Consider the following 27,356-nt stretch of genomic DNA (forward strand, 5'->3'; position numbering starts at 1 on the left):
TGTAAGTGCTAAACAGAGGCCATTGACTGATTCGACCAAATACGTAGAGGGAGAGCCTCAACAAGGGGCTTTCATTCCATTGCACTTTGTTGCCCAAATATGTCATAATTTTTTATGGCATTTGTTAAGAGTGGATAATTCATTCATTCATTCATTCAATCGTATGTTCCAGGCACTGTTCTAAGCACTGGGTAAAACCGAGGTCATTCATTCGTTCAATTGTATTTATTAAGCGCTTACTGTGTGCAGAGCACTGTACTAAGCACTTGGGAAGTACAAATCAGGAACATATAGAAAAAGTCCCTACCCAACAACGGGCTCACAGTCTAGATCAGGTTGAACATAGTTCCTGTCCTACATGAATCTCACAATCTTAATCCCCATGGCATAACCGAGGCACAGAGAAGTGAAGTGACTTGCCCAAGATCACTTTGCAGACAAGTGGCAGAGCTGGGATTAGAGCCCAGGTCCTTCTGAGTCCCAGGCCCATGTTCTATCCACTAGGCCACGCTGCTTCTCATGTTTATTTATATGCATTCTCAGCACCTGCGTACTCAGTTGGATATAATCACTTATTTGATTCATTGATGGTATTTATTGAGCTCCTACTGCATGCAAAGCACTGTACTGTATGCTTGGGAGAATTCAATACAGATGGTAGACATGGTCCCATATTCTTGGTATGCAGGTAAGTATCTTACCTCTGCTTGGTGTCCAACTCTAACAAAGGCACAGAGGGGGTCAAATGCTCCGGTACCACAGATCAGAAGATGTGTTCTATTGTAGTGGTGCAAAACCCGAACAAAATTTGCACATTCACTCTGTGGTAGAAAAAAAGTACAAAACGTATTAGTGAGATCAAAAGGAAATCTTCCATTCCTTTTCAACTCAACCTCAATTTTCTTTATCTCAATAGTCATATTTTTCTCCCTGTAGGGACTGTAAGGCCATTGTGATCAGGGAACGTATCTACCGACTCTGTTGTACTCTACCACGTGCTTAGCAGTGCTCTACACACAGTAAGGGCTAAATAAATGTGATTGATGGCTTTCTGATTTATTACCTTAGTAAATCTATAAATATTTCGGAAAATCATATCTTCCTGAAGTTCCAATCAATTAATTATGGAATTTGTTAAGCACTTAATATGTATCAGGCACTATTTGAAGTTCTGGGGTAGATATGAGCTAATCGGTTTGCATACAGGCCATGTTCCACATGGGGCTCAAAGTCTTAATCCCCATTTTACAGGTGAGGTAACTGAGGCACAGAGAAGTTAAATGACCTGCCCAAAGTCACAGCAGATGAGTGGCAAAGCAGAGACTACAACCCAGAACCTTCTGACTCCCAGACCACTAGGCCATCCTGCTTCCCCTTTGATTCCAATTCACTACCCCTGTGAATGAGATTTTTTTAATATGTCTCCTTGCTAACTGAGAGGGAGGTCAAGATGGACAATTACTTTTCATTCATCATCACCACCTTCAGTTGGTAAAATCGTAACTGCCCATTTGCTCCAGGAACTGTGCTGGGCCCCAGTGTAATGTAAGTAAAACAAACTCAATTCATATATGAATTTGCTCAAATACATATCTGCATATGACAGTCTAAATAATGGAACTACTCCCAATGTTTTCTGTGAGTTTACTCTTGGGTTTTTCTGAACAATTACAAACAATGAATCACCATGAAGTCAGAAAAGAACAACCTGAATAAATTTATATGGCTCAGGGGAAGCACTAGGTACACAGACTAATAGGAAATAGAAGGTCATTACTGTTTAGGAAAATCTTGCAATCTGCAATTTGCAGATCCACGTAAACCACTCTAAAGTAAACTTCCTGCGCCACAGTTATTGAGTAGACACAAGTTACACATCTGTCACAGAATTTTTGACGTCGGGGCATCTGGCTTGATCAGAGACTACGTAATGCTACACACTGAAGGTACATGGTAGATTTACAAGTCTGGGCATCTGTCCGAAATCAGCCTGGCAATGCTAGGAGGGGGCTCACAAAAGTTATTGTATGTTTGCTCATTAGATTGAAGTATTCCACTTTTCAAAAAAGTCTCTGAAAATTGTGTTAAGCTTTAAGAAATAAAGGTAATGAATGTTTCTAAAAGGATGAAGTTCAGAACAGGTAAATATTTTATTTTCTTCTAAAACATTACACCCGATGAATCACTTAAAGCCATTAAGGCTCCAATGGCTCCAACTATGGTAAGTAAAAGGAATTTTTTTTGCTTAGTCCTCAACACTTATTAGATAAATCAGAGTCTACTTAAAGTATAGCCAGAAAAATGATAATAGCACTGTAATTATTTTTCATAATCATCATCATCATCTTCAATCGTATTTATTGAGCGCTTACTGTGTGCAGAGCACTGTACTAAGCGCTTGGGAAGTACAAGTTGGCAACATAATCCTACAACCGTTAGTTTTTCTGGGTTGTAAATGTCTCCAGAGTCTGTTCCTGTGTGACGTTATGCTTGTGGGGCAATGCGGGAGAATTAGGCTCACTCTTAGTTCGCATCTTAAGCTCTTCGAAAAATACCTATGTCTTTTGAAGAATAAAATCATATAGACTAATGGATCCTTTTTAATAAAAAGCAATTTATTTGCTTTGACCTTAAATATATCCTATGATAAGTTTTTGGCATTTCTTCAGAATGGATTTATTTCTTTGTTAGTTCATTAACTTCCAGTTTGTATTGAAATAGTATCCAATCACAATGAAATTATTTTTCAAATTATGGATTTTTTATTCCCTAGGAATGAAGATTACATACCTGTTTCCATTTCATCCAGATTCTTCAATTCCTTCTGGAATGAGATGACCATGGAGGACAAAAGCCCATAAGGGACAAAATTTGGAAGGATTTGAGGATTTTCTAAAGTCTTTGTGAATTTGCATTCAGATAAAAGCCCCACCTGAATTTCCTTCATTTCATTCATTTAAAATTTTATACTTTTCTTTTTAGCAGAACTATGTACATTATTACACAACAAAGCAAAATATTTACAGTTCTTCTCTATGGGTCTTGCAATACTTTGAAAACAAACTTTTATTGATTAACAATAAATAGTGCTTACGGTATCTTTTCCTTTCATTGTACATTCCGTTGTTTGCTGGGTTGTGCTAGGCCACCGTATCTATAATGAGATTAAAGACAATAGATTGGGTTTTGGAAAAACATATACAGATAAACCATATATGAAATACATTTTTCTTATCTATTTCCTATGAAATTATTTCAAATGTATTGCATTGTCAGTGAGTTACTGTGTTTTCTGACTGCCAATATTAACTGGAATATAGTCCACACATCTCTATGCTGGTTTCAGGATCTACTCCCTTTTCGAGCACCTCATCTTTAAAATCAGTGTCACCCTCTTCACTAGAAGAGAAACATATTCTACCCACATTTTCATCTGCTTTCCTGTTATCTCACATCTGAAATGAAACTGAATTACTACTACCAAAATGATTTTCTTCTCTCATTCATTCATTCAGTCGTATTTATTGAGCGCTTACTGTGTGCTGAGCACTGTACAAAGCGCTTGGGAAGTACAAGTTGGCAACATATAGAGACAGTCCCTACAACAGGCTCACAGTCTAGAAGGGGGAGACAGACAACAAAACAAAACATGTGGACAGGTGTCAAGTCATCAGAATAAATAGAAATAAAGTTAGATGTACATCATTAAGAAAATAAATAGAATAGTAAATATGTACAAGTAAAATAAATAGAGTAATAAATCTGTACAAACATATATACAGGTGCTGTGGGAAGGGGAAGGAGGTAAGGCGGGGGGGATGGGGACGGGGAGAGGAAAAAGGGGGCACAGTCTGGGAAGGCCTCCTGGAGGAGGTGAGCTGTCAGTAGGGCTTTGAAGGGAGGAAGAAAGCTAGCTTGGCGGATGTGTGGAGGGAGGGCATTCCAGGCCAGGGAGAAGACATAGGCCAGGGGGAAGACATGGGCCAGGGGTCGACAGCGGGACACGCGAGGATGAGGTACAGTGAGGAGGTTAGCAGCGGAGGGTGCGGGCTGGGCTGTAGAAGGAGAGAAGGGAGGTGAGGTAGGAGGGGGCGAGGTGATGGAGAGCCTTGAAGCCGAGAGTGAAGAGTTTTTGCTTGATGTGTAGGTTGACTGGTAGCCACTGGAGATTTTTGAGGAGTGGACTAACATGCCCAGAGCGTTTCTGCACAAAGATGATCTGGGCAGCAGCGTGAAGTATAGACTGAAGTGGGGAGAGTCAGGAGAATGGGAGATCAGAGAGGAGGCTGATCTCACCTTATCTATGTCTTATTTCTTTTAATTTTTCCCCTTTCTCTTCCATTACCTGGCCCTCAGATTTTCATTTTACCCAAATATTTCCCATTCCCCACTTCTCATTCTTCAGCTTATCAATGCAATCCTTCCTCTAGGGGGCTAGTGACTAAGCAATCATTTACTTTATCAAATCTACACCTCCAGACCTTATCTCTCTCCTTCTCTGCTGTCTTGCATTTCCCTCTTGACTTCAGGACACCTCTACTTGGATGTCCTGCCAACACATGGCCAGAACAGAACTCCTCATCTTCCCACCTAAACCTTGTCCTCTCCATGACTTTCCCATCACTGTAGATAGCACCACCTTCCTCCTTGCCTCACAAGCCTGTAACACTGGCGTTGTCCTCGATCTATCTCTTTCATTCAACTCACATATTCAACCTCTCATCAAATCCTGTCATCAAAACCTTCACAACGTTGTTAAAATCTGCCCTTTCCTCTCCATCCAAACTGATATGCTAATCCAAGCATTTAGCCTATCCTGCCTGGATTGCTGCATAGGCCTCCTTGCTGACCTCCCTTCATCCTGTTGCTCCCAACACCAGTCCATACTTCACTCTGCTGACCAGATCATTTTTCTACAAAACTGTTCAGCCCACACCTCTCTATGCCAACCCTCCCGTCCACCTCTGTATCAAACAGAAACTCTTTACCATAGACTTTAAAGCACTCAATCACCTTGCCTCCTTCTACCTTACCTCCCTGATTTCCTACAGCAATCCAGCCCACCCACTTTGCTCCTCTAATGCCAATCTACTCACTGTACCTCGATCTAGTCTATCTAGCCTCCATCCTGCCTCTGGCCTGGAATGCCTCACTTTTTCATATCTGACAATCACACTGTTTAAGTTCAAATCCTATTGAAATCACATCTCCTTCAAGAGGCCTTCTCCAACTAAGCACTCATTTCCTCGTGAGTGCTTCTGTGACACCCTTACACCTGGATTTTCATGCTTATTCACCTCTCCCTTACCCCACAGAATTAATCCATTAATTAACTGTACTTGCAAAGCATTTACTATGTTCCAAGCAATGTCCTAAAGTCAGCACTTCTGTACCTATCCATAATTTGTATATTTATATTAATATCTGCCTCCCCTTCTAGACTGTGAGTTCATCATGGGCAGAGAATGTGTCTACCAACTCTGATATCTCCCAAGCATGCAGTACAGTGCTTTGCATATAGTAGGCACTCAATGAATGTTTGATTGATTGATCGAGACAAGATGACTGAAACAATCCCAGGCATCAATGAATCAATGCCATTTATTCCTCACTTGCTATATACCAACTATTGAATAAGTATAACTTCAGAAGAAGACAGGATCCTTGCCCTCAGGGAGCTTACAGTCTTTTAGAGAAGCAGCATGGTGCAGTGGCTAGAACCTCAGGCCTAGGAATCAGAGAGTCATGGGTTCTAATTCCAGCTCTGCCACTTGTCTGCTGTGTGACCTTGGGCAAGTCACTTTGCTTCTCTGGGCTCAGTTACCTCATCAGTAAAATGAGGTTTGAGACTGTGAGCCCCATGTGGGACCCGGCCTGTGTCCAACCTGATTTGCTTGGATCCACCCCAGCATTTAGTATAGTGCCTGGCAAATAGTATGCACTTAAATACCATAACTACCATAACTATTTTGGGAGACAGGCAGACATTATTTATGAATACATTGATAAGAAGGAAAAATGAGACTACAACTGATAGTGGCAAGGTTATGGAAAGGTGAAATAGATTGATTCATTCATTGAATCATGTATTTTAAGTGCTTACTGGGTGCAGACCATTGTACTAAGCACTTGGGAAAGTACAGTATAACAGTAAAGTGACATTCCCTGCTCACAGCGAGCTCACAGTTTGCGGGGGGGGGGGGGGGATAGATGGATTAATGAATGAATACATTCAGAGAATCATAGCTCATCAAGCTAGACATCCATTGATATATAAATGTTCAGGATGGATATGTATAAATGCAAGTATTAAGGATGGCTGTCTTGCTGTTGTGATTTAGGATGGTGGTAATAAATTGGTTAAAGTTTTCTGGATGAAGTGGGATTTCAAGAAGTATCTAGAGCGCCTGAAGGGATGGGGAATTTGAGGCAGGAAGACTGTGTAAGCTAGGAGTTGGAGATGAGAGAGCTGAGTTAGAAATACAGTTAGAGCACAGCTGATTTGTAAAAAGAGAAAGATAGTGGACAGTCTTGCAAGGAATTTATGATTAATGTAGAAAGAAACAAATAGCTGTTGGAGGTTTTTGAGAAATGCAGAGATGCTTGCCAAACAATATTTTAGGAAGAAGATCTAAAGAGAGAAGAGGCTGGATGCTGGAAGATCACTGAACTTCAAATGAGATGCTAACCATTTGGATGTACTGGAGAGGCAGATCTAGGAAATGTGGCAAAAGAACTAGATGAATTGAGTGATAGATTGAATGTGAAGACTAAATGACTACTAGTAATCAAAGATGACATACAGGTGGCAGGCTACTGAGACAGGGACAAATATGGTATGCTGGTGTCATACTCTCAGGAATGTCCCAAGGAATTTCAAAAAAAAAATTCAATGGTATTTTTTATGGAAATGCTTACTGTGTGCCAGACAATGTACTAAGTGCTGGGGCAAATACAAGCTAATCAGATTGGACACAGTTCATGTCCCACATGTGGCTCACGGTCTTAATCTTCATTTTACAGATGAGGAAGCTGAGCCCCAGAGAAATTAAGTGACTTTCCCAAGGTCAGACAGCAGACAATTTGCAGAGCTGGGACTAGAACCCAGGTGTTCTGACTCCAGGCCCACTAGACCATATTGCTTCTCATTTGACTGTCTGACATTCATTTGTTAATGCCTTTTTCCCCATTCATTCATTCATTCATTCATTTGTATTTACTGAGAGCTTACTGTGTGCAGAGCACTGTACTAAGCGCTTGGGAAGTACAAGTTAACATACAGAGACGGTCCCTATATAACAACGGGCTCACAGTCTAGAAGGGGGGAGACAGACAACAAAACATGTGGACAGGTGTCAAGTCATCAGAATACATAGAAATAAAGCTAGATGCACATCATTAAGGAAATAAATAGAATAGTAAATATGTACAAGTAAAATACAGTAATATATCTGTACAAACATATATACAGGTGCTGTAGGTGGGGGAAGGAGGTAGGGCAGGGCGATGGGGAGGAGGAGAGGAAAAAGGAGGCTCAGTCCTTATACAATTAAACTCATCAATAAATAATGTGGGTTCTCTTTCTATTGATAATAATGACGATAGCATTTATTAAGCGCTTACTATGTGAAAAGTACTGTTCTAAGTTGATGAGAGGGCTATACTGAATAAGGAAATCATGTTTGTTTAAAAAGAAAACTGTCAACAGGAGTTGCCTCTAAATATTAAATATTGAGTTATGCAACCACAATGTGGGTTTTGAAAGGTTAAGTTCTGATATTTTGAGACTCACAGTGTTAAATGTTGAACTAATTTGAGGTAAAATGTTTCACTCATATAGTTTAAAGAAAAGTATTTTTTCTGAATAAATGTATGGATTGGCTTCTCATGGAATGAGTAAAAAGAGATAATTATGCCTAAAGATATTAACTGCAATAAGAATTTTGCTATTTACCATGTGAAGTCTTAGACATAGCTCTTCTCTATGTAAGTGCTTACAACTCAAATCTTAACCTTGGCTTGTATTCCATTATTATTCATTCATTAATTTTCATCTTACATCCTGTGATGGCATGTTTATTAGTACAGCTTAGGAAATGTCAATCTAGTTGATCAGATTTGATAATGGTCATTTTCAAGATACAGGCTGATAGCTGTTATTACAGTGGGAATGTCATCAACTGACTATTCTTCACTGCATTTGGAGTTGAAAAAAATATACACACTGTGATTTTTTTTATTTTAAAAATTAAAGAAAAATGGGAGAAGTATCCATCTCTTGCTCTCACATTCAAAGCCCTCTAAAAATCATACCTTCTGCAACAAGTCTTCCCTGGCTTATTTCCCAGCTCCTCTGGCTTGACAGGCCTATTACCCGGTCCTAGAACCTATGAACTTATTTATACTCTCCTTTGCACTTTTGTATATATGACTACTCAACTGCACTTTCAATTATTTATTTTGTCTGGATTAACTATTTTTATGCTTGTCTTATCCATCAGAGTGTATATGTTCCTTGTGGATAAGGAATGTGTCACTTCTTCATTCTGTACTTCTCAAGCACCTAATACATTGCACTGAACCAAGTGGGTACCCAATGAAAATTAGGACTATGGCTCAGTGAAACCAATAACAATGATATGAATGATGACAATAATAAATGTAATTGACTCTTCTGAGGCAACACACACTTGAGAAGTGCAGACGAGGTAGGACCTCATCTGACAGAGTTAGAGAAAAGAAAACATCATAAAGAGACTTTTTGCCTGGTGTGAACATAGCAGCTTCAGTTTTCATTTCATTTTGTCATTGTGGCTGGAGTGTAAACTCTTAAAGTGAAGACTAGTAAAATAGACACTGAATAATGTAAATAAGGAAATCATTCAATAGGAACAAGAACTATGTGAAATACCTCAAACTGCATTCAATGGTTCTGATGCTTAAGTGATGCCATTGAGTATAATATATGAAGATATGCTGAGGTCAGAGTTTACTGGTTAGATTGAATGAGAGCATTTTTGGTTGAATTCCCATTATTACATAACTCTTCCCTATAAAACAATTGGAGAAACATAAAGCCAACTTGACTCAATCTAGGTCACATCAGGTTCCAATCATTCTCTGGAATATCTCAAGGTGAAAATAGGTGGTTTAGCCCCAGAGGGATAATCCACTAAAATGTATTTGTTTGTCAGAGCTGATGATTTCAACTGAATCTTCAGGTAGATGTTACCTGGCCTTGCCTTGCCTTTCTTATGCCACTCCTAACAGAACATTTGCCCAAGGCTCAGCAAAAGTTAAGTCCTTGGTACGTAGCAACTTATAAAATCCTTGAGGGCAGGCATTGCATCTACCAAATCTATTGTACTATCCCAAGCACTAAAAACAGTGCTCTGCACACAGTGAGCACTCAGTAAATACTACTGTGAGATAGATTGAAAAATTGTGTTTGCTGACAGACTTTTCTATAGGTAGGAACTCCATCTAGAAAGAAGGGTCACAAGCAATCAACCTTGTAATTGTTGAATCTTTATGAATCTCAAAAAAATGTCCCATTGAATGGAATATTCAACAGATAAAGACTCCAAGACCAAGAACCTCCAAAGCTTAGGAGTTGATTTTTGTACTAGCAGCCTAAACAATGCCACTCGCACTCTCTCATCCCTGTCAGTTATGTTTCCACAGGGGCACAGAACCTTCACCCATGTGGTTAATTTCAGACAGAACTGAAACTAGAACCCAGATCTGCTGATTCCCAAATCCATATTTTTTTCATTAGACCAAAAGCAGGACTCAAAAGAACTGAGTGTTAAGTATTAAGGTTTACAAATTGGCCAAATTATAATCTTAAAAATAATATTAGAAACCTAAAGTACCAATAGAGAAACAGCACGACAAAGAGAATACAGCGTGGACCTAGGAGTCAGAAGGATGTGGATTCTAATACCAGCTCTGCCACTTGTCTGCTGTTTGACCTTAGACAAGTCACTTAACTTCTCCATGCCTTAGTTCCCTCATCTGTAAAATGGGAATTAGGACAGGGATCATGTCTGACATGATTTGCTTGTATTCACCCCAGCACATAGTACAGAGACTGGCACAAAGTAAGCACTTAACATGTACCACAACTATTATTGTTAATAATATAATATATTGATAATGATAATAAATGCCATACAAATTATGACAACTCACACCAAAATAAGATAAATGATTGTCCCTAGTTCTAGATGGGTATTCATAGATAATTTTCCACCTTTAGGATGGTTTATGGTACTGAATGAAATTCTTGGGCTGTTCAATCTTTTCTATAAATCTTTACTTTTTCAGGAAGACCTGGAAAAGCACACACAAAGAGAGGGACCATAGAAATTTCTGAATGCCCCAGTGTTTGTCACAAAAAGTACAATAAGGTAGAGCTTGTAATGATCAAGCCAACTCACCTCCCCATCACTTCAAGTGAGGACAACACCAGCTAGACTGCCATGGATCTAATTGCAACAAAGCTAGTTTTAAACCCATCATCTCTTCGGGCTGACACTACTGATATAGAAGCTGAGGATTTTTACCCACTTTGCTACTGAAATTTCCCAGCAACTAGAATAATGAGCATTCCTGACCCTCTTTCTCCCAAAAAGTGACTTAAATCCTCTGCCTTCAGGTACAAAACTTTAGTATTTAACTTTCCTAACAAGCTTACAAGATACGAAAGCCAACAACAGTGTTTAACTTTTTTTAAAGATTGCAGGATAAGGCCTTAAATGTACACAACATAATAAATGTTCCCAATAAAGCTCATCATGACTGTTTGAAAATGACCGTGATTGAGTAGTTTATATTTCTTTCAGCATTCACTAATTCTTTTAAGCCTCAATGTACTTTACAGTCATCCAATATTTTGTTTCCTTAAGAATACTCCTAATCTGCTCATCCTAGTTACATTATCCATGGATTATTTGATCAACTTTAGAGATACTTATGATTAATTTATGCATATGCATGTTCTAAAACTGATGTTTAGTGATTTTCCTAACAGTTCACTAATCTCATTATAATCCATGAATGTGCAAGAGAATGTCACGGTAAAGTTGATGTTGCAATTCACCAATACTATTTTCTATTGAAAAGAAACAAGATGAGAAAGAATTATCACTTTTCTGACAGATACGGCCCTCAGAAAGACTGGGGAATTTAGAGGCAATCCTGAAAATCCAACCTCGTGGAGAAATAATTTTTTTTTGAGTCATTCAGTAAATAATTATGGAATGCTTATTCAGTGTAGAACTCCATACAAAGTGCTTGGGAGAATATGATAAACATAATCCCTACTCTCAGGGATTTTGCAGTCTGGAGGAGGAGATGCTCAACTAGGCATTAGACTTAACGGTGCATTCTCTCCTTGCTAAGTTCAGTGCTCTGTAAACAGAAACTGCTTAATAAATATTGTTACTACTATGAATTTTCACCTGATCCATTTGCATTGCAACAAGAAAACTAGTTTTAAACCCATATTCTGTTTGATAGAAAATGGAACTGATTAAGACAGGGAACATGTCTACCAACTCTGATAGAGCATACTCTCCCAAGCGCTTAGTACAATGCTCCACACAAAGTAAACACTCAATGAATAAAATTGATTGCTTCTGTTTTACAGTTAAGACAATGTGGGTCTGAGTTAGATTCCACTGAGACTTTTTCCTCAAGAGACTGAAATTGGGGCTGCTTTGCTGTATTCTGCTGAGCAAAGACTGAGATGACTGACAGCCCTATAGTGATATCATCCAAAGCAGATTTGAGGCTGTAAACTCTCAATAGGATGCAATTGTGAGGTCTGCGAGGGCCCCAGTGACCACAGCCAAAGCAACCAAGATTTAATTAGCAACATAAACAGGAAAAGATCACAACCAAAAATTATAAAATTGAGGTTCACACGGGAGTAATAAAAACAGGAAAAAGATCACAACAGAAAATGATAAAATCAAGGTTCACAAGGTAACATTTACAACCACAGGTTTAGGGCTGGCAGGTCCACAGTGAGGGTTTGATTAACAAAAGTCACACAGACAAGGCATGAGGCTTGTGTGAAAATTCAGCCTGAGGAAAAGGCTGAGAAATGGGGTCTAACCTAAATAATTCACAAATTAAGGTAATGACCTAAAGAACCTACTTTAACTTCCTTTTCACCTAAGATGTAGCTTGGCTAGAGAGAAATACATTTGCCGCATGAAGGTCTCTTCTGGTTGGGTCTCAGAGAAGTGAGCAGAAAACACTTCACAGTTAACAGGAGTATGAGAAACAGCATGGCCAGGTGGACAGAGCACTGGCCTGGAAATCAGAAGGGAGGTCAGAGGTTTGGCCCTCTTCCCTGTTTGTGACCTGATTGAGGTGTTCAGGATATTTTTTATGTCAGATTTAAGCTGATTTTTCCCTGGACCAAGCATCACACTGAAACAATACTAAAAAATAACATTAGAGTTGATCTTGCAATCCTTTTAAATAACACATCATGTCTCTCAGAATGTTTTATCAATGAGTCTGAAACCAACTGTAAGATCCTTCAAAACAGAGTAACCTCCTTGAGGAAGGACAAGGTTCATGTCTATCATTCTATTATATTATGTTCTCCCAAGCACGCATAATAATAATGATGGCATTTGTTAAGCACTTACTATGTGGTAAGCACTGTTCTAAGCACTGGGGGGGAATACAAGATAATCAGGTTTTGCCATGTGGGGCTCACAGTCTTAATCTCCATTTTACAGATGAGGTAACCGAGGTACAGAGAATTTAAGTGACTTGCCCAAAGTCACACAGCTGACAAGTGGTGGAGCCAGGATTAGAACCCATGACCTCTGACTCCCAAGTCTGAGCTCTTTCCACTGAGCCACGCTGCTTCCCTATAGAGTAAGTACTCATAAAATACCATTGATTGGTTGGTTGTCCAATTAAATCTATTCTCTTGTGAACTTTTAAAGCATTTTTTCTTTAATCCAACAACTACTAATCCTTAAAGCAACTGCCCCTCCCAGGTATCTGATATTATTTATCTTTGATCTTGAGAGCATTATCAGTCCTCCCTAGAGCAATTTTGACTGCTTGCCAGATATTTGATTTTAGTCAACAGGAAGAAAGAAAAGTATGTCATTGATTCATTCATTCAATCATATTTATTGAGCACTTACTGTGTGCAGAGCACTGCACTAAGCATCTGGGAGAGTACAATATAACAATAAACAGACACAATGCCTGACCAAAAAGAGCTTACAGTCTAGAAGGGAACTGCTCTGCAAGCATGGCAAAAGCCCTGATGGGGGGATCAGGTTTTGACAATGAGGTACAAGATAGACACTCCATTTGGGAAATAAACAATGGGTAATGACCATTTGGGGAAACCTAGAGCAGGATTTCATGGAGTTGCGACTGAGTGGAGGGAAGGAGGGGGGAGTGGACATGCAACCACGTAACCAGCCAGTTCTCCTGAGTCCCATTCATCAAGAGGGACAGTTATCAGAAGTGTGCCAGAGATGCTAGTGAAGGGTCTTGGTGGCCAGGATGGGGAAAGGGCAATGATGTCTGGATTGAGAGTATGATTCTATATTGAAATATAATACCATCTTAATCAATGGTACTTAACAAGAGCTTATTATGTGGAAAGCACTATACTAAGCACTTGAGAGAGTACAATACAACACAGTTGGCAATGCGGCAACTGACTAAAGTGGTCTCACAAACAGAATAACGACTGATCTCTTCAGACACTCCTACACATACCCTCAATTTTATAGTGTATTGGCTGATTCATTGATTGATATGTACATAACTAGTTATATTCTCACATGAAAGCAATATTCCTAGAAAAGCAGCATGAGCTCTTTGTGGACAGGAATGTGTCTGTTTGTTCTTATGTTGTACTCTCCCAAGCGCTCAGTACAGTGCTTTGCACAGAATAAGTGCTCAGAGAATATGATTGCATGAGTGAATAAATGAATACAGCAGGGGCCTGGGAGTCAGAAGCATCTGGGCTCCAATTATGGCTCTGCCACATGTCTGCTGTGTGACCTTGAGCAGGTCACATAACTTCTCTGCGCCTCAGTTATCTGGTCTGCAAAATGGGTATTAAGAGTGCGAGTCCCATGTGGTTCAGGGACTGTGTCCAATCTGATTAGCTTGTATCTATCTCAGTGCTTAGAATACTGCTTAGCACATTGTAAGCACTGAAGTGTGCTTTGCACATAGTAAGTGCTTAACAAATGCCACCATTATTATTACCGTAATTATTATCATTATTATTCCTGACCTTATATTCAGCTGGTGACTGATATTCCCAATCTGTTAACAAACCCCAAAGTGTGCAGCTAATTTGGGGATTTTAAGTTTACCCTCCTTTTGGTGGAGAGTAGAGCCAACTGAGCAAAGCATTTCAGGTACTTATCTAAATTCAAAGTCATGGAGCTATATGAGGCAGACTCTGTTCATTCAGCAATCATTGCCAGTTCAGACACCATAAAACTCAACTGGGCTAGAAAAACATCCACTGTAATCAAGAGGCAAGTCTCAGGACAGGAGTGTGTGGCAACAAGAAACTTCTTGTTGCTTTTCTGAATGAAGAGTAATGTTTCACCTACCAACCAGGAGTCTGGTGAGCATCCACAGATGGGACAAGATGGAGAGAAAATTGACTACAAAATGTTCTATGTGGTCATAAACATGTATAATGGCTAATTAAAAATTGGATCATTTTAGCCGAATATTACTTTGCAAATAGGGTAAGGAAGACTGAAACCTAACAAAAATCATACTTTGTGTAAGAGCACGATTTGGGGGAACATTTTACCTCTTTATAGCCTTCACTGACTCGATCCAAATTGAGGGAATACACAGTGTCTTTCCCTCCCACAAATAGCCGCTCTTGATATTCATCCAGGAGAATTACACGGAGGTCAAGATATCCAAAAGGGCCATAAAAGGTTGACGTCCTGTTAAAATCCCAGAGCTCTGAAACACAAACGAGCACATGCATAATAAATTATAAAGAAAAGCAAAATGATTTGATTGATCATTTATTTCTACGGTTGAGTTTTCATATCCTGAAGGACTAAGAGTTTCTTTGGAGGAGCATAACATAATTCAAGTTCATTCATTCATTCAATCATATTTATTGAGCACTTACTGTATGCAAAGCACTCTACTAAGCACTTAGCACTGTACTAAGTTTATCTTGAGAGGAAAGACACAGAGCACATTGGAATCAATTTGAAAATTGTTTAACCAAACAATATCCTTTTTTAGGTCAGGGATCTGAAATTTTTCATTATAACTTTAAGACAAGTTTATAAAAAGTTCCTGCTTCTAAACTGAAGGAAAGAAAAATGGGCCTGTAAAGGGAAAAAGGAGCATGGTTCTGTGGGAAAGACTTTCTACCATTATCTAGGAGTTAGCCAAGAATTCTGACTCAATGGATAAGGTCTTGAAACACATGCCCCAAAAGCCCATGATGAGAATCAAATGTAAAAAGAGTTGGCTGTAAATTGTGGAGAAATGGAAACTCTATTGAATCTGTAAACCATCAGCACTACTATGTGATGAACAGCTCAATACACTGATCATCAATGGGAAAGAGATCAAATTTATTTCCGGTTAATGTAGGTGCCTAATTCAGCATCTAAAAAACAAAACAAAAAAACCAAAACCACTTCCAAAAGGCATTATACAAAAGAGAAGACAGGGAACCTATGGCATACTTCTACCCTATGATACATATAACATGGAAGTACACCAGCAGCGTCTGATATCTGCCCCCAGTTTGCCCTTTCCTAGTAATTTCAAACTGCTACCATGTTAATCCAAGCATTTATCCTATCCCGCCTTGATTTCAGCATCATCCTCCATGCTGACCTCCTGCTTTCTGTCTCTTCCATGTCAGTCCATATTTCACTCTGTTGCCTGGATCATTTTTCTATACAACCATTCAATGTCTCCCCACTTCTCAAGAAACTCCTGGCTCCATCACATGCCTGCTATGTGACCTTGGGTGAGTGACTTAATTTCTCCGTGCCTCAGTTAGCTCAGCTGTAAAACAGGGATTAAGACTGAGCCTCACATTGGGTAGGGACTGTATTCAATTTATTTACCTTGTATCCACCCCAGTGTTTAGAACAGAGCCTGGCAGGTAGTCAGTACTTAAAAAATGTCATTAAAAAAAGAATAATAACCCCTCATCTCCTCACTGTAATCTCCTTACCTTCTGGGTCACCTATCCACTTAGGCTCAAATTCTCTAAGCACTTTGATACCCACCCCTTCCCTTTCACAGCACGTTTGTACAGATCCTACAACACTGTTACTTCCCCTACCTGTATTATATTTTAATGCCTATCTCTCTTACTATACTGTAAAATATTTGTGGACAGGAATCATGTTTACCAACTCTACTGTCCTCACCCAAGTCTACTCTGCACACAGTAATTGCTCAATAAACAACACTGATTGAGTTGTAAAAGGTGAATTGTAGTCCCAATCATTTTGTCCCTCAAATACCAAAAATACTACACATCAATCATCAAATTATCCCTCCATAGCCATAAACTCTGTTCTGGAGCATCTCATTTAACTTATCAAGAAAAACACACAGATTTCAAATAATTTGGCAGTTACTTGAAAGAAAGGCAGAGCTCTCTCCCTGAAGTTAATAGGAAAGCTCATCATTCTATTTACAGATCAGTGATGACAATTGTGCCCCACCAGCCTGGAGCTTTGAGGCTTATTTTAGAGAGAAAGATGCAATTAGAGCCATTGTTCCATTACAATCTTGTGATCTCTGAGACCTCAAAAAGGCCTCAAAAATAAATGCAGATTATAAAATTTGCTGTTGACTCTTTCCCACTCTGGGAGACCAAATGCTTCTATGACCCCTCAAACTTAACCAATGTTATTGTACACTTGAAAGAGGTAGACTAAGAGATCAATGATTTTAATTTTAAAATTTATTTTTAAATTCCCCTGAAACTCTTCTACTACTTGTTTCTCCAAAAAATGAAATACTTACCAATGAAATATTGCAAATTGAGGCAAATTTGTTTTTCATTTCAATGGAGCAGAGATGCTAAATAATTTGTTCACCAAGGGAAAGCAATTCTACAGTAGAAGCAAGAATCCATTTTTCTCTTTCCATTAGTCTATCTCTTTGTCACATATAATGTCTCAATACAAAGCATAAACTACAAGATATGAAGGAATCTAAATTGATTTGTAATGTTCAGGAGATGGGGAGAATGAAAAATAAGGCTAAATTTTTAACAAAATGACCCAACAAAAAATTCTGGATTCTATTAAGTTTCTTGATAGTCTGTAGGGACATCACTGCATCTCTGTTAAGTGTTCTCATCATCCTATGTGTACATAACATGGTATTGTTTATATTCTTTTTGCAATGAGGTGGGAATTTTCATTTCATGCATGATTCACTACTTCTAAAACAATTCCTTACACTTATTGTACAGTCACATTAACCAAATAATATACTGTGGTGTTTGTTTTGAAAATTTTATTGTATGAATGACAGCTATGTGCTCCCACTGCCTTTTCTAACCATGGTCTAAACCACTACAACACAACAGTCCATGGGCTATTATTATTCAAATACTTTTCTTTAGACATGGCAGACATAAATGTTACTTCATAACCTTAAAATCCAGCAGCACAAGCTCATCATTACCGTTTTCAGGCTTTTAAAATAATAATAATGGTAATGATGATAATAATAACCATGTTACTTGTTCAGAGTTAATTACGTCTCAAGAATTGTACTAAGCCCTAGGGTTGACAGAGTATCATCTAAACAGATGGTATTCTGCCTTCATGAACCTCACAATCTAAGGGGGGGAAAGAGAACCGTATTTAATACCCATTTTACAGATGACAAAACTGAGGCACAGATAAGTCAACTGACTTGCTCAAGTTCTCACAGTTGGGGCTCAGAATCAGATTTCCACTAGGTAACATTGCTCAGCTATATTTTTTTCTTACATGAAGTGAATTGTTGTTAACAGTGAAAAGACTCATTAACAAAACTTAGCTTCATCATGCCTCAGTTTTTTCATCTGTTAAATGGGGAGTCAATACCTCCCACTAAGACTGTCGGACAGGGTGTGTATCCAACAGGATCCAACTGAATCCTGTAACTACTCTAGTGCTTAGTACAGTGCTTGGCACTTAAGAAGTGCTAAACAAATGAGATTATTATAATTATTATTATTATTGAGTCTTGCTTAAGCCAGCAATACTATAATCAATGCCTTTGCACAAGTTATCAGCCTTGTAGTCCTAAAACTGAGGCTCATCTGTCATTCCTAACTCCATCAATACATGTGCATGGGTCTATATGTATATGAATGGATTGAATAGACTGGCACTGCAAAAATTTCCTATTATAATGCTGTTAATTAATGATGGTATTTGTTAAGCACTTACTATGTGCAAAGCACAGTTCTAAGCACTGGGGAGGTTACAAACTGATGAGGTTGTCCCACAGGTGGGCTCACAGTCTTAATCCCCATTTTACAGATGAGCCAACTGAGGCACAGAGAAGTTAAGTGACTTGCCCGAAGTCACACAGCTGACGGTTGGCGGAGCCGGCATTTGAACCCCTGACCTCTGACTCCAAAGCCCGGGCTCTTGACGCTGAGCCACGCTGCTTCTCCGCTGTTCTTTTGAGGTTCCTTCCCTATAGAGCTATACTGAATTTTAATGCTCATTTTTCTTACAGTATTTTCTCATTCAAAGATATCTTTGCCTAGTTCACTTGATTCCAATACCTCCTCCTTCTTCTCCTCAATCTTTGATGTATTTTGATTCACTTGAATTGAGTGATTAACACCCTTATTAATAAATCCTATAATGTGGTCACAATGTGTCCTTTTTCCAAGTAGGATGTGAAAGTTTACCCTTTGAAAACTGTTTAAACGTGCAGAAAAACATCAAATCCAAATCTTTTATTTCTTTTTTTATATTTACTAATTGATTTGCACAACAGTTTCATCTTGCAGCTTTAGATATTATGATTTATCACTTTTCCATATATTTACATTGTTTTCTTCCTTTTCTCTGGAACTTGGAAAAGCATGAGGTGCTTTACATTATATCCGATGAAAAACTGTCCTTTCTTTAGCATGTTTCACTTACTCTATTTTCATAAAACCACTAAAAAATACTATCCAGCACACAGCAGTGTAATTCTTACATAGAACCACTAATATAAATCATTGTGACATTATTAGCCCCAAGTCAAGGACCTTCTGGGTGGTCTATGGATCCATTTGGACCCGAGCTACTTCAGTCATTGCGCTCAATGTACTTAAGGTCTATCTCCCAGTGAGAAACTCACATGGAGGGTTTAGGACACATAAATGAAAAGAAAGCAGTGGGAAAATAATACTGAAATCCCTGAAACCTCCTGAATATCCACTAAACATAATGGGACAGCATTGTCACAGTTTAAAACAATCAGACTTTCCAAATCCTAAAAATAAACATGAATTATATACAAAAAATAGCACTACACTGATTTGTACTAAAGCAGATAAAGTTCATCCTGTATTTTTCTAAGGAAGGAGCTAATTGTTACTGCTGAGTTGCATGCTAATTATTAGCTGTCAACAGAAACATACTCCGAAGACGTAGGTATTTCCTCTCCTGGTCATTCTTTTCACCCTAGAGGGTAAATAGTTTGCAAGCAAACCACTCAACTCTAGTCCATATATTTCAGACCCAATACATACCCTCGATTCATGATTCTCACTTCCTGCATCAATTATTCAAATTTTCCATACATAATTTAAGAAGAATGCCTGGTAATAAACCTTTGGATTACACTTCCAAAGTTTACATGAGTGATTTATAGAAGAGTAAATGTCCTTTTGTACCCCTGAACAGGCTGCTGTTCTTTTCATCTTCTTTTCCCTTACTCTCCTTCTCACATCCACAACATAGTGAGAGGGAGTAAAAGTGTTCAGAACACTAAACTAAGTCCCACATGGGACAGGGACTGTGCCTGATTTGATCATATTTACCCTGACATTTAATTCAGGGTTTGGCACATACTAAGTACATAACAAATATATCATTATTATCATTTGAATAGAGAGACATGGAGACTGTGGTAGTTTAGTATAAGGGAGTTAACATGCTATAGATGTGAATGACCTAAACACCTGGGTTTGCAGACTCGCCTCATGATAACCTAGAGAGACAGTGTGGCCTAGTAGAAAGAGCAGAGGCCTTTCTACTCTAGCCACGTCAGAGGACGTGGCTCTGTCATTTCTCAGCTGTATGAATTTTGCGCAAGTCACAACTTTTCTGTGCTTCTGTTACTTTATCTGTAAAATGGGGATTGACTATGATCCTTATGTGGGACAGGGACTGTGTCCAACCTGCCAACTGAGCCTAGTGCTTAGTACAGTGCCTGTCACAAAGTAAGCTCTTAACAATTACCATAAAAAAGCCACATGTCTATTTCTTTATACTCTATAACTTCTTCCTCTCTGTAATGCATTTTACTGTCTTATTCAGTGTCTTCAGTGTCGCCTAATTCTATTGTCATTCTCAAATGCTTAGTACAGTGCTCTGCACACAGTGGATGCACAAAAAATACTATTGATTGAGCAACTTGCTTGCCTTGTTTCCCCACTGCCTGCTAGGGAATAGACTGAACTTGGCAATAAGAGCGACATGGAATAAATTCCTGCAATCTTCCAGCATGAGGAAAACTGGAACTAAAAGAAAAACTGCTACAGTCGGTTGCAGCCTCTATGTATGCTCTACTTCCTGTTTCTTTGGCTGATATTACTTCTGTTGATGCAGCTGCCAGAGTAAATATAGGACACTGATGTAAGTGTTGTCCTTTTAAAGGGCTAACAGCTGGATTGGGTATTCTGCATTTTTAGGCTGCGCTCCTCTAATTGATCCGTTCTCCCAGACTTACTTTTGTTTTCCTTCTATTTTCTTTAAATATTGTCTAGAATACATTTCTTCTTCTGTTTCTTGTCTACCCTCCCAGAAAATAATGTTTGAAAATGTCATCCACAGGGGATGAAATGTTACTGAGAATTCAGAGTTTATAATTTGTGGATGGGAGCTCAAACGCGGTGGAGATACCACTGTAAGCACGGAGAACCATTAGAGCAATCCTGGTTTTCAGGACACCTTCCTCCCCATAAAAAATTTATGGGGTAGGGTAAGAGAGAAATTGAAAGGAACCTTTCTGGAATAATCTCTGTTATGGTTTTAAGAGCTGAAGTTTTTCCAAATTACTTTGTGTCCTGGTCACCATGCAGACAAGCATGTACTTCAGACAAGCACAGTCAGTAAAAGTAGAAAACACTGTCCCTAATCACAAGGAGTTCACATACCTGATCCAGCATAAGTTCAGGAGCCATACGGGCAGGGAACGTTTCTGTTTGTTGCCGCATTGTACTCTCCCAAGCACTAATTACAGTGGTCTGCACACAGTAAGCACTTAAATGCGATTGAATGAATGAATACATGGTATCCTTGGCTGCAACTTTTTTACAGGGGAGGTTGGATGGCTAAGGAGTAAGAATTCAAGTGTTCCACAATTCCTTGAAGTCTTGTTGATAGAATAATTTATTTTATATTTTCAAAATTCAATTATTCCATGTCTGAAGAATATTCAATACAAGACATTGTCAAAATAAAATACTCCATGTAGTAAAGTATCATATTTTTTCTACCTCTCAATAACTGTCCTGGGCTGGATCTCTCTCCTCTGCAGCCTCACCTTCCTCCTGCTTTCAAGACCTCTCTACTTGGATGTTCCAATAACCTATCAAACTTATGGTATAATGGATAGAGCATGGGCCTGGAAATCAGAACATCATGGGTTCTAATTCTGGCTCTGCCACTTGCCTGCTGTGTGACCTTGGGCAAGTCACTTCACTTCTCTGGGCCTCTGGTACCTTGTCTGTAAATGGGGATTGAGACTGTGAGGGGACAGGGACTGTGTCGACCTCGATTTGCTTGTATCCACCCTGGTGCTTAGTGCAGTGCCTTGCACATAGTAAGCACTTAACAAATACCACAATTATTATATCCTCTAGACTGTTAGCTCATTTTGGGTAGGGACTGTGTTTGTTTATTGCTGTACTGTACTCTCCCAAACACTTAGATCAGTGCTCTGCTCAATAAATATGATTGAATGAATGAAAGAAAACAGAACCTTCATCTTTCCTCCCATGATGTTCACACTATATATAACACTTCCATCCTCCTAGCACTATCCTTGACATACCTCTCACATTAATTAGTTAATTAATTATGGTACTTGTTAATCAGTTTCTATGTGTCAAGCACTGTTCAAAGTGCTGGGGTAGATATGAGCTAATCAGCGGGGATTAGAACCCAGATACAATGGCACCCATGCCCATTCTCTTCTCTTCACTAGGGCATGCTGATACCACTCGTTTATTTAGTCTGTCACCAAATCCTGGCAGTTCTACCTTCACACAATCTTTAGAGTCTGCTCTTTCTCCTCCATCCAAACTGCTGTTACACTGATAACCTTGACTACTGTCAGCCCTTCTCAGATCTCCTTACCTCCTGTCTTTCCTCACTCCAGTCCATACTTCAATGATGCCCAGATTATTTTTCTAAAATAAGTTCAGTTCACATCTCCCCACTCCTTATAAACTTCCAATGATTGCCATCCACCTCTGCATCAAACAAAAACTACTTTCAATAAGCTTCAAGACACTCAATCACTCTTCCCCTTCTACCTAACTTCATTAACTTCTATCTAACCCAGCCTCTAAAACAATGTTTGATACATAGTAAATGCTTACACATAGATACCATAGTCATTAAACTACTCTTCTCATCTCCTTCTACCACCCAAGTCACACATTTTGCTCCTCTAATGCCAACCTACTTACTGGACCTTGACCTCTGTCTTGCTGCTGACCTTTTCATGCCCTTCCTCTGGCCTGGAACTCTCTCCCCCTTCAAATCTGGTTGACCACCACTCTCCCCATCTTCAAGGACCTACTAAAAATCATAACCTCTCCATGAAGCCTTCCCTGACTAAACTTTCATTTCCCCACCCTATAATTGTCCTCCCATCTGCCCCACCAATGCCTTGCGTCTGTACCACCCCACTCTCAATCCCAAAGAACCTTTGTACATATCTTCATCCATACTTTTGTCATTTCCCTTATCTGTAATTTACTTTAATGTCTATTTTGCCTCTAGACTGTAAACTCCTTGTGGGCAGGGATTGAGTCTGCCAATTCTATTGTACTGTACTCTCCCAAGCACTCGGTAAGCACTCAGTAAATATCATCAATTGATTGATTGATACTCTCATACTCACGGATTTAGTTTTTCCAATTGTGAAAATTTCACTAACAAAATATGTAATTGTTAGTCCACCTTCAAATAATAATCTTTCATTTTATTAACTGAATAAACTAAAACTGCATCATTCAAAATGTTCATCCTTTTATGTGTCCCAGTTTGGCTAAAATTAATATTATGAAATAATAATGATATTTCATTGAATAATGAAATACAGATTCCAGCAAATCTTGGAATTAATTCTAGAGTTTTTCTGACTGTTCACCACCATGGGTGAGCTCACCCATGCAGACTCAAAGCACCCTAGTTACCATTTAGTATTTTCTTTCCACACCCAATATATCTTTCACTCATTCTTTCATTGCTTCACTCTGAAAAGTCTGAAACACTATAGCACAGACTTTCCTAATATGAAGTGTACGACCATGTTACTCAAACATTCCAATACATTAAGTTGAAACAACGAAAGTACTGTAGCCCTTTACAGCTGACTTCCCTCCTTTTGGGCAGGGGATATGTCCACCAAGTCTGTTGTACTCTACAAAGTGCTTACTAAAGTGTTCTGCAATCAATCAATCAATCAATTGTATTTATTGAGTACTTACTGTGTGCAGAGTACTGTACTAAGTGCTTGGGAAGTACAAGTTGGCCCTCAATACATACGATAGATTGAATGATAGATTCAGATACCACATGAAAAGCTTAATTTGGTTTTCATTCCTTTTCAGCTTTTTTTTTTTTCATTAAGGAGTACAGCAAAAATGATTCAGTAATTGATAGTCATGAAGATTCCTTCCCTTCCAAGCTCGGACTTTATATTCCTCAGATAATACCCCATAAATAGGTAGACAACAATCTTTAATTCCCATTTATTCTAAGCATCAAGCAGACCAGGAGTACAGCAAAAATGATTCAGTAATTGATAGTCATGAAGATTCCTTCCCTTCCAAGCTCGGACTTTATATTCCTCAGATAATACCCCATAAATAGGTAGACAACAATCTTTAATTCCCATTCATTCTAAGCATCAAGCAGACCAGGATTATTTAAGATGCATGAAATGTTTTAACAGGTGCATTTGAGGCAGTTTGTCAGTAATAGTACTCTGAAATAGTGGAATTCTACAGGTGTCAAACTTTCTCTTCATTCCTACATGGGAATTTTTCATCCAGATAAACTCATCTGGATTAATCAATCAATCAATGATATTGATAGAGCACCTACTGTGTGGAGAGTTCTGAGTAAGCACTTTGGAGTGTGCGGTCCAGCTAACAGACGTGATATTTGCCATCAAGGAGTTTATACAATCTAGCATAGCAAACACTGCAATAATTTGCAGATAGGAAAAAAAAGAAAGAGATTTGCATGTGAATTTGGGCTTAAGAGTAGGGTTAATAGTAGGGAAGTTATATGGGTGGTTGTTTCTATGTGCCGAAGTTGGAGTCTGGAGGATATAGCCTTGGGTGCAGTGGGGAGGAGGAGAAGGAAGAGTAAAACTGATCAGGAAAGACTTAATGGAAGAGATGAGAGAAGAAGTCATCCCTTCCCTCACCTTGTGTCCCTTACTCTACAGTCCTGTGTGGGTAGGGAAAGAGTGCCTGGAACAACTAACTCACTACCTTCCCTTCTTTAATCCACTGTGTCTAAATCGTGGATTGTTAATCAAAGGCAAGGCCCATATCTTTCATATTTTACACAATATTTGAAGCACTTGAGAAGCTACCCCCCTCAATGTGGGAAGTTACTACATGGGTGAGGAAGAAAATAAGGGAGTGATATAGCCATTCCCACAAAGTTCCACAATCTTAAGCACTTGCTCTTTCTTGGGAATAGATCTTCAATGACTTTAAAATTATCAAGGAATTCATTTTTTCATCAACTTCCCCCAAATTGCTTCCCCATTATTTCTTCCTTTTCACACCACAAGGTATACTGAAAAAGCGTCTTGTGGGTAGGGCATATGTCTCAGTGCGGAGCACGCAGGAAAACGTTAACACATATGATTGACGAATGTGATTCCTTCTAATTTAAGGCTTGTTTTGAGTAATATCTCTGTACTATTACCATCAGCATTTTCCAAGCAGTTGACTTTTCAGGTGCATTTTTACCCTACTTCTTTGAACAAATGATATTAGTTGAGTTAAATTCTTGATTTGGGTCAAGGAAAACATGGATAATTTACTTGATTTAGGGATGACTGCTACTGTGAAATTGTTTCAGTACTTAATCCATTTTTAATTTGAACCTTTTAATGATTCCACCAAGAATTTGGCCACTACAGCATCAATTCCTACTTACATCTGCATAAAAGAAATATTTGAATTAGGAAACTGGGCCAGGACTCACTACAAATTTGTTTATCCACTTGAATTATTGAACTCTGTCATATTTTTCTGAAACCAGGTTTCACAAAAATGCAAAATTGTTCTTTTTTGACTGCTGAATTTTCTCATATATTAACTTTGATAAATTGGATTAGATGATACTCCAGGACTGATCATGATAGACAATGCTATATATATGACCTCATGACTTTCCTGTGAATCCCTGTAAGGTTTTTTTCCTTAGACAAATTTCTGACCTCATCAAGACTAATTTCTACTGGTAGTCTATGCAGCTGAATTTTTCTAGAGTTTCAACTCCCTTGTACATGTACTTCAGGAGACACTTCAAAGTATCATGGGTGTCCAGGTGTTCTGCTGGTTAAAGTTGCTTTGGAATTCCATTGTCAAGCAGCTTCTTGTTGAGCTTCTCTGAAGATAGAGTACTCTGGGTACCACCATGAGAAGGAGAACAGCTGAGAAAGGAAACTGCTCTTGCTTATTACCACTTAAATTGCTTTGCCACTCTTGTTTCCACCAGAATCCCAGTAAGAAGTGGCTCTGATGCCTGGAAAAGTGCAAACTCTGGGGAGAAGATGGGAACTGCAGCAACAGAAGAAACAGCTGCCTGGCTGCTGTTGCTACTGCTCGTTCCCACTGCCCCAATTTACTGAGAGTTAAGAGGCAGACTGACAGTAAAGAAGCAACTTGATGTGATCCACTGAAAGGAGCATGGGGTTGGGAGTCAAGATGCAAGTCTTAGCTCCGCTACTGGTAACATGGGGAGAGTCTCAACCTCTCTGAGCTTTGGTTTTCTCACTGTTAATGACTACAACTTGAGAGAGGAACTATATCTGCTCTCATAATCTTGTGTCTACCCTAGCAGAATAAAACACTTAAGAAATGTTACTATTATGTGACACCATGAGATAAGTTTCTAAAAGAAAAAATACTTTAAATTGAAAACCCCAGAAACCTTTGCCTGAAAAAATATTATACCTGGCTTTGCCCTTCCCGAGGAAGGGTAACCCCTGGATGGTCAGGGGAAATTGGGCTGGTCAAGCACAACTGCAACCTTCCCCTTGGAAAATATATGGACCATATTTTAAGGCCAGACAAAATAATTTAGTCTATAGGAATTTGTCTTTTTGACAATGGCAGGAGTTGGATTTTAATGTAAATCAAGTAGTAAAACTAGAATAATGCCACATTTCAAAATGTGCAGCCTAAATTGTGATTTTTCCTGAAAAGAGAATGCCAGATTTTAAGATGATGGCTACTGCTGCTGGTGTCTGATTCCACTCCTACTGAATCTTACATGATGTCCACTCAGTTCCCCTGTCCTACAGCAAAGCGTTCCACGATACCATGAGGCTGTAGGATGCCAGTCTCCCCTGACCCTAGGCATCAATCTAAAACCCCTTTCTTCCCCGCCTGCAAATCAACTCTTGTCTCTGAGCTGCCTCCAAAATTTCTGTATATACATTGTTATTGTAACACAGCAACCCTGATAAACCTTAAAGAAGTCATGCCAAAAAAATAGTGTTGCAAGTATAGAAAAGATATACTGAGCTCACACAGCATCACATAAAATTAGCCAGTTTACTTGTCTTAAAATAAAGTGTTCAGCAATTATCTTGAAAATCTCATCAATTATAGATAATTCAGCAAA

The 27,356-nt window shown here is 38.9% G+C and overlaps 1 protein-coding gene across 2 annotated transcripts in view; it reads right to left on the reverse strand.

Moving 5' to 3' along the window:
* SEMA3E (semaphorin 3E) overlaps positions 1-27,356 on the reverse strand; it is a 192,347-nt gene that overhangs the window by 69,607 nt on the left and 95,384 nt on the right. For both annotated transcript variants that reach the window (XM_038741276.1, XM_038741275.1), the window contains exons 2-4: positions 14,834-14,994; positions 3,095-3,154; positions 702-821 (exon numbers count right to left, since the gene is read on the reverse strand). In XM_038741276.1, coding sequence (XP_038597204.1) covers positions 702-821; positions 3,095-3,154; positions 14,834-14,994 — 341 coding nt within the window. The remainder of the gene's footprint in view (positions 1-701; positions 822-3,094; positions 3,155-14,833; positions 14,995-27,356) is intronic.

This window comes from Tachyglossus aculeatus (assembly GCF_015852505.1).
Source record: "Tachyglossus aculeatus isolate mTacAcu1 chromosome 12 unlocalized genomic scaffold, mTacAcu1.pri SUPER_6_unloc_1, whole genome shotgun sequence".
Classification (NCBI taxonomy): Eukaryota; Metazoa; Chordata; class Mammalia; order Monotremata; family Tachyglossidae; genus Tachyglossus; species Tachyglossus aculeatus.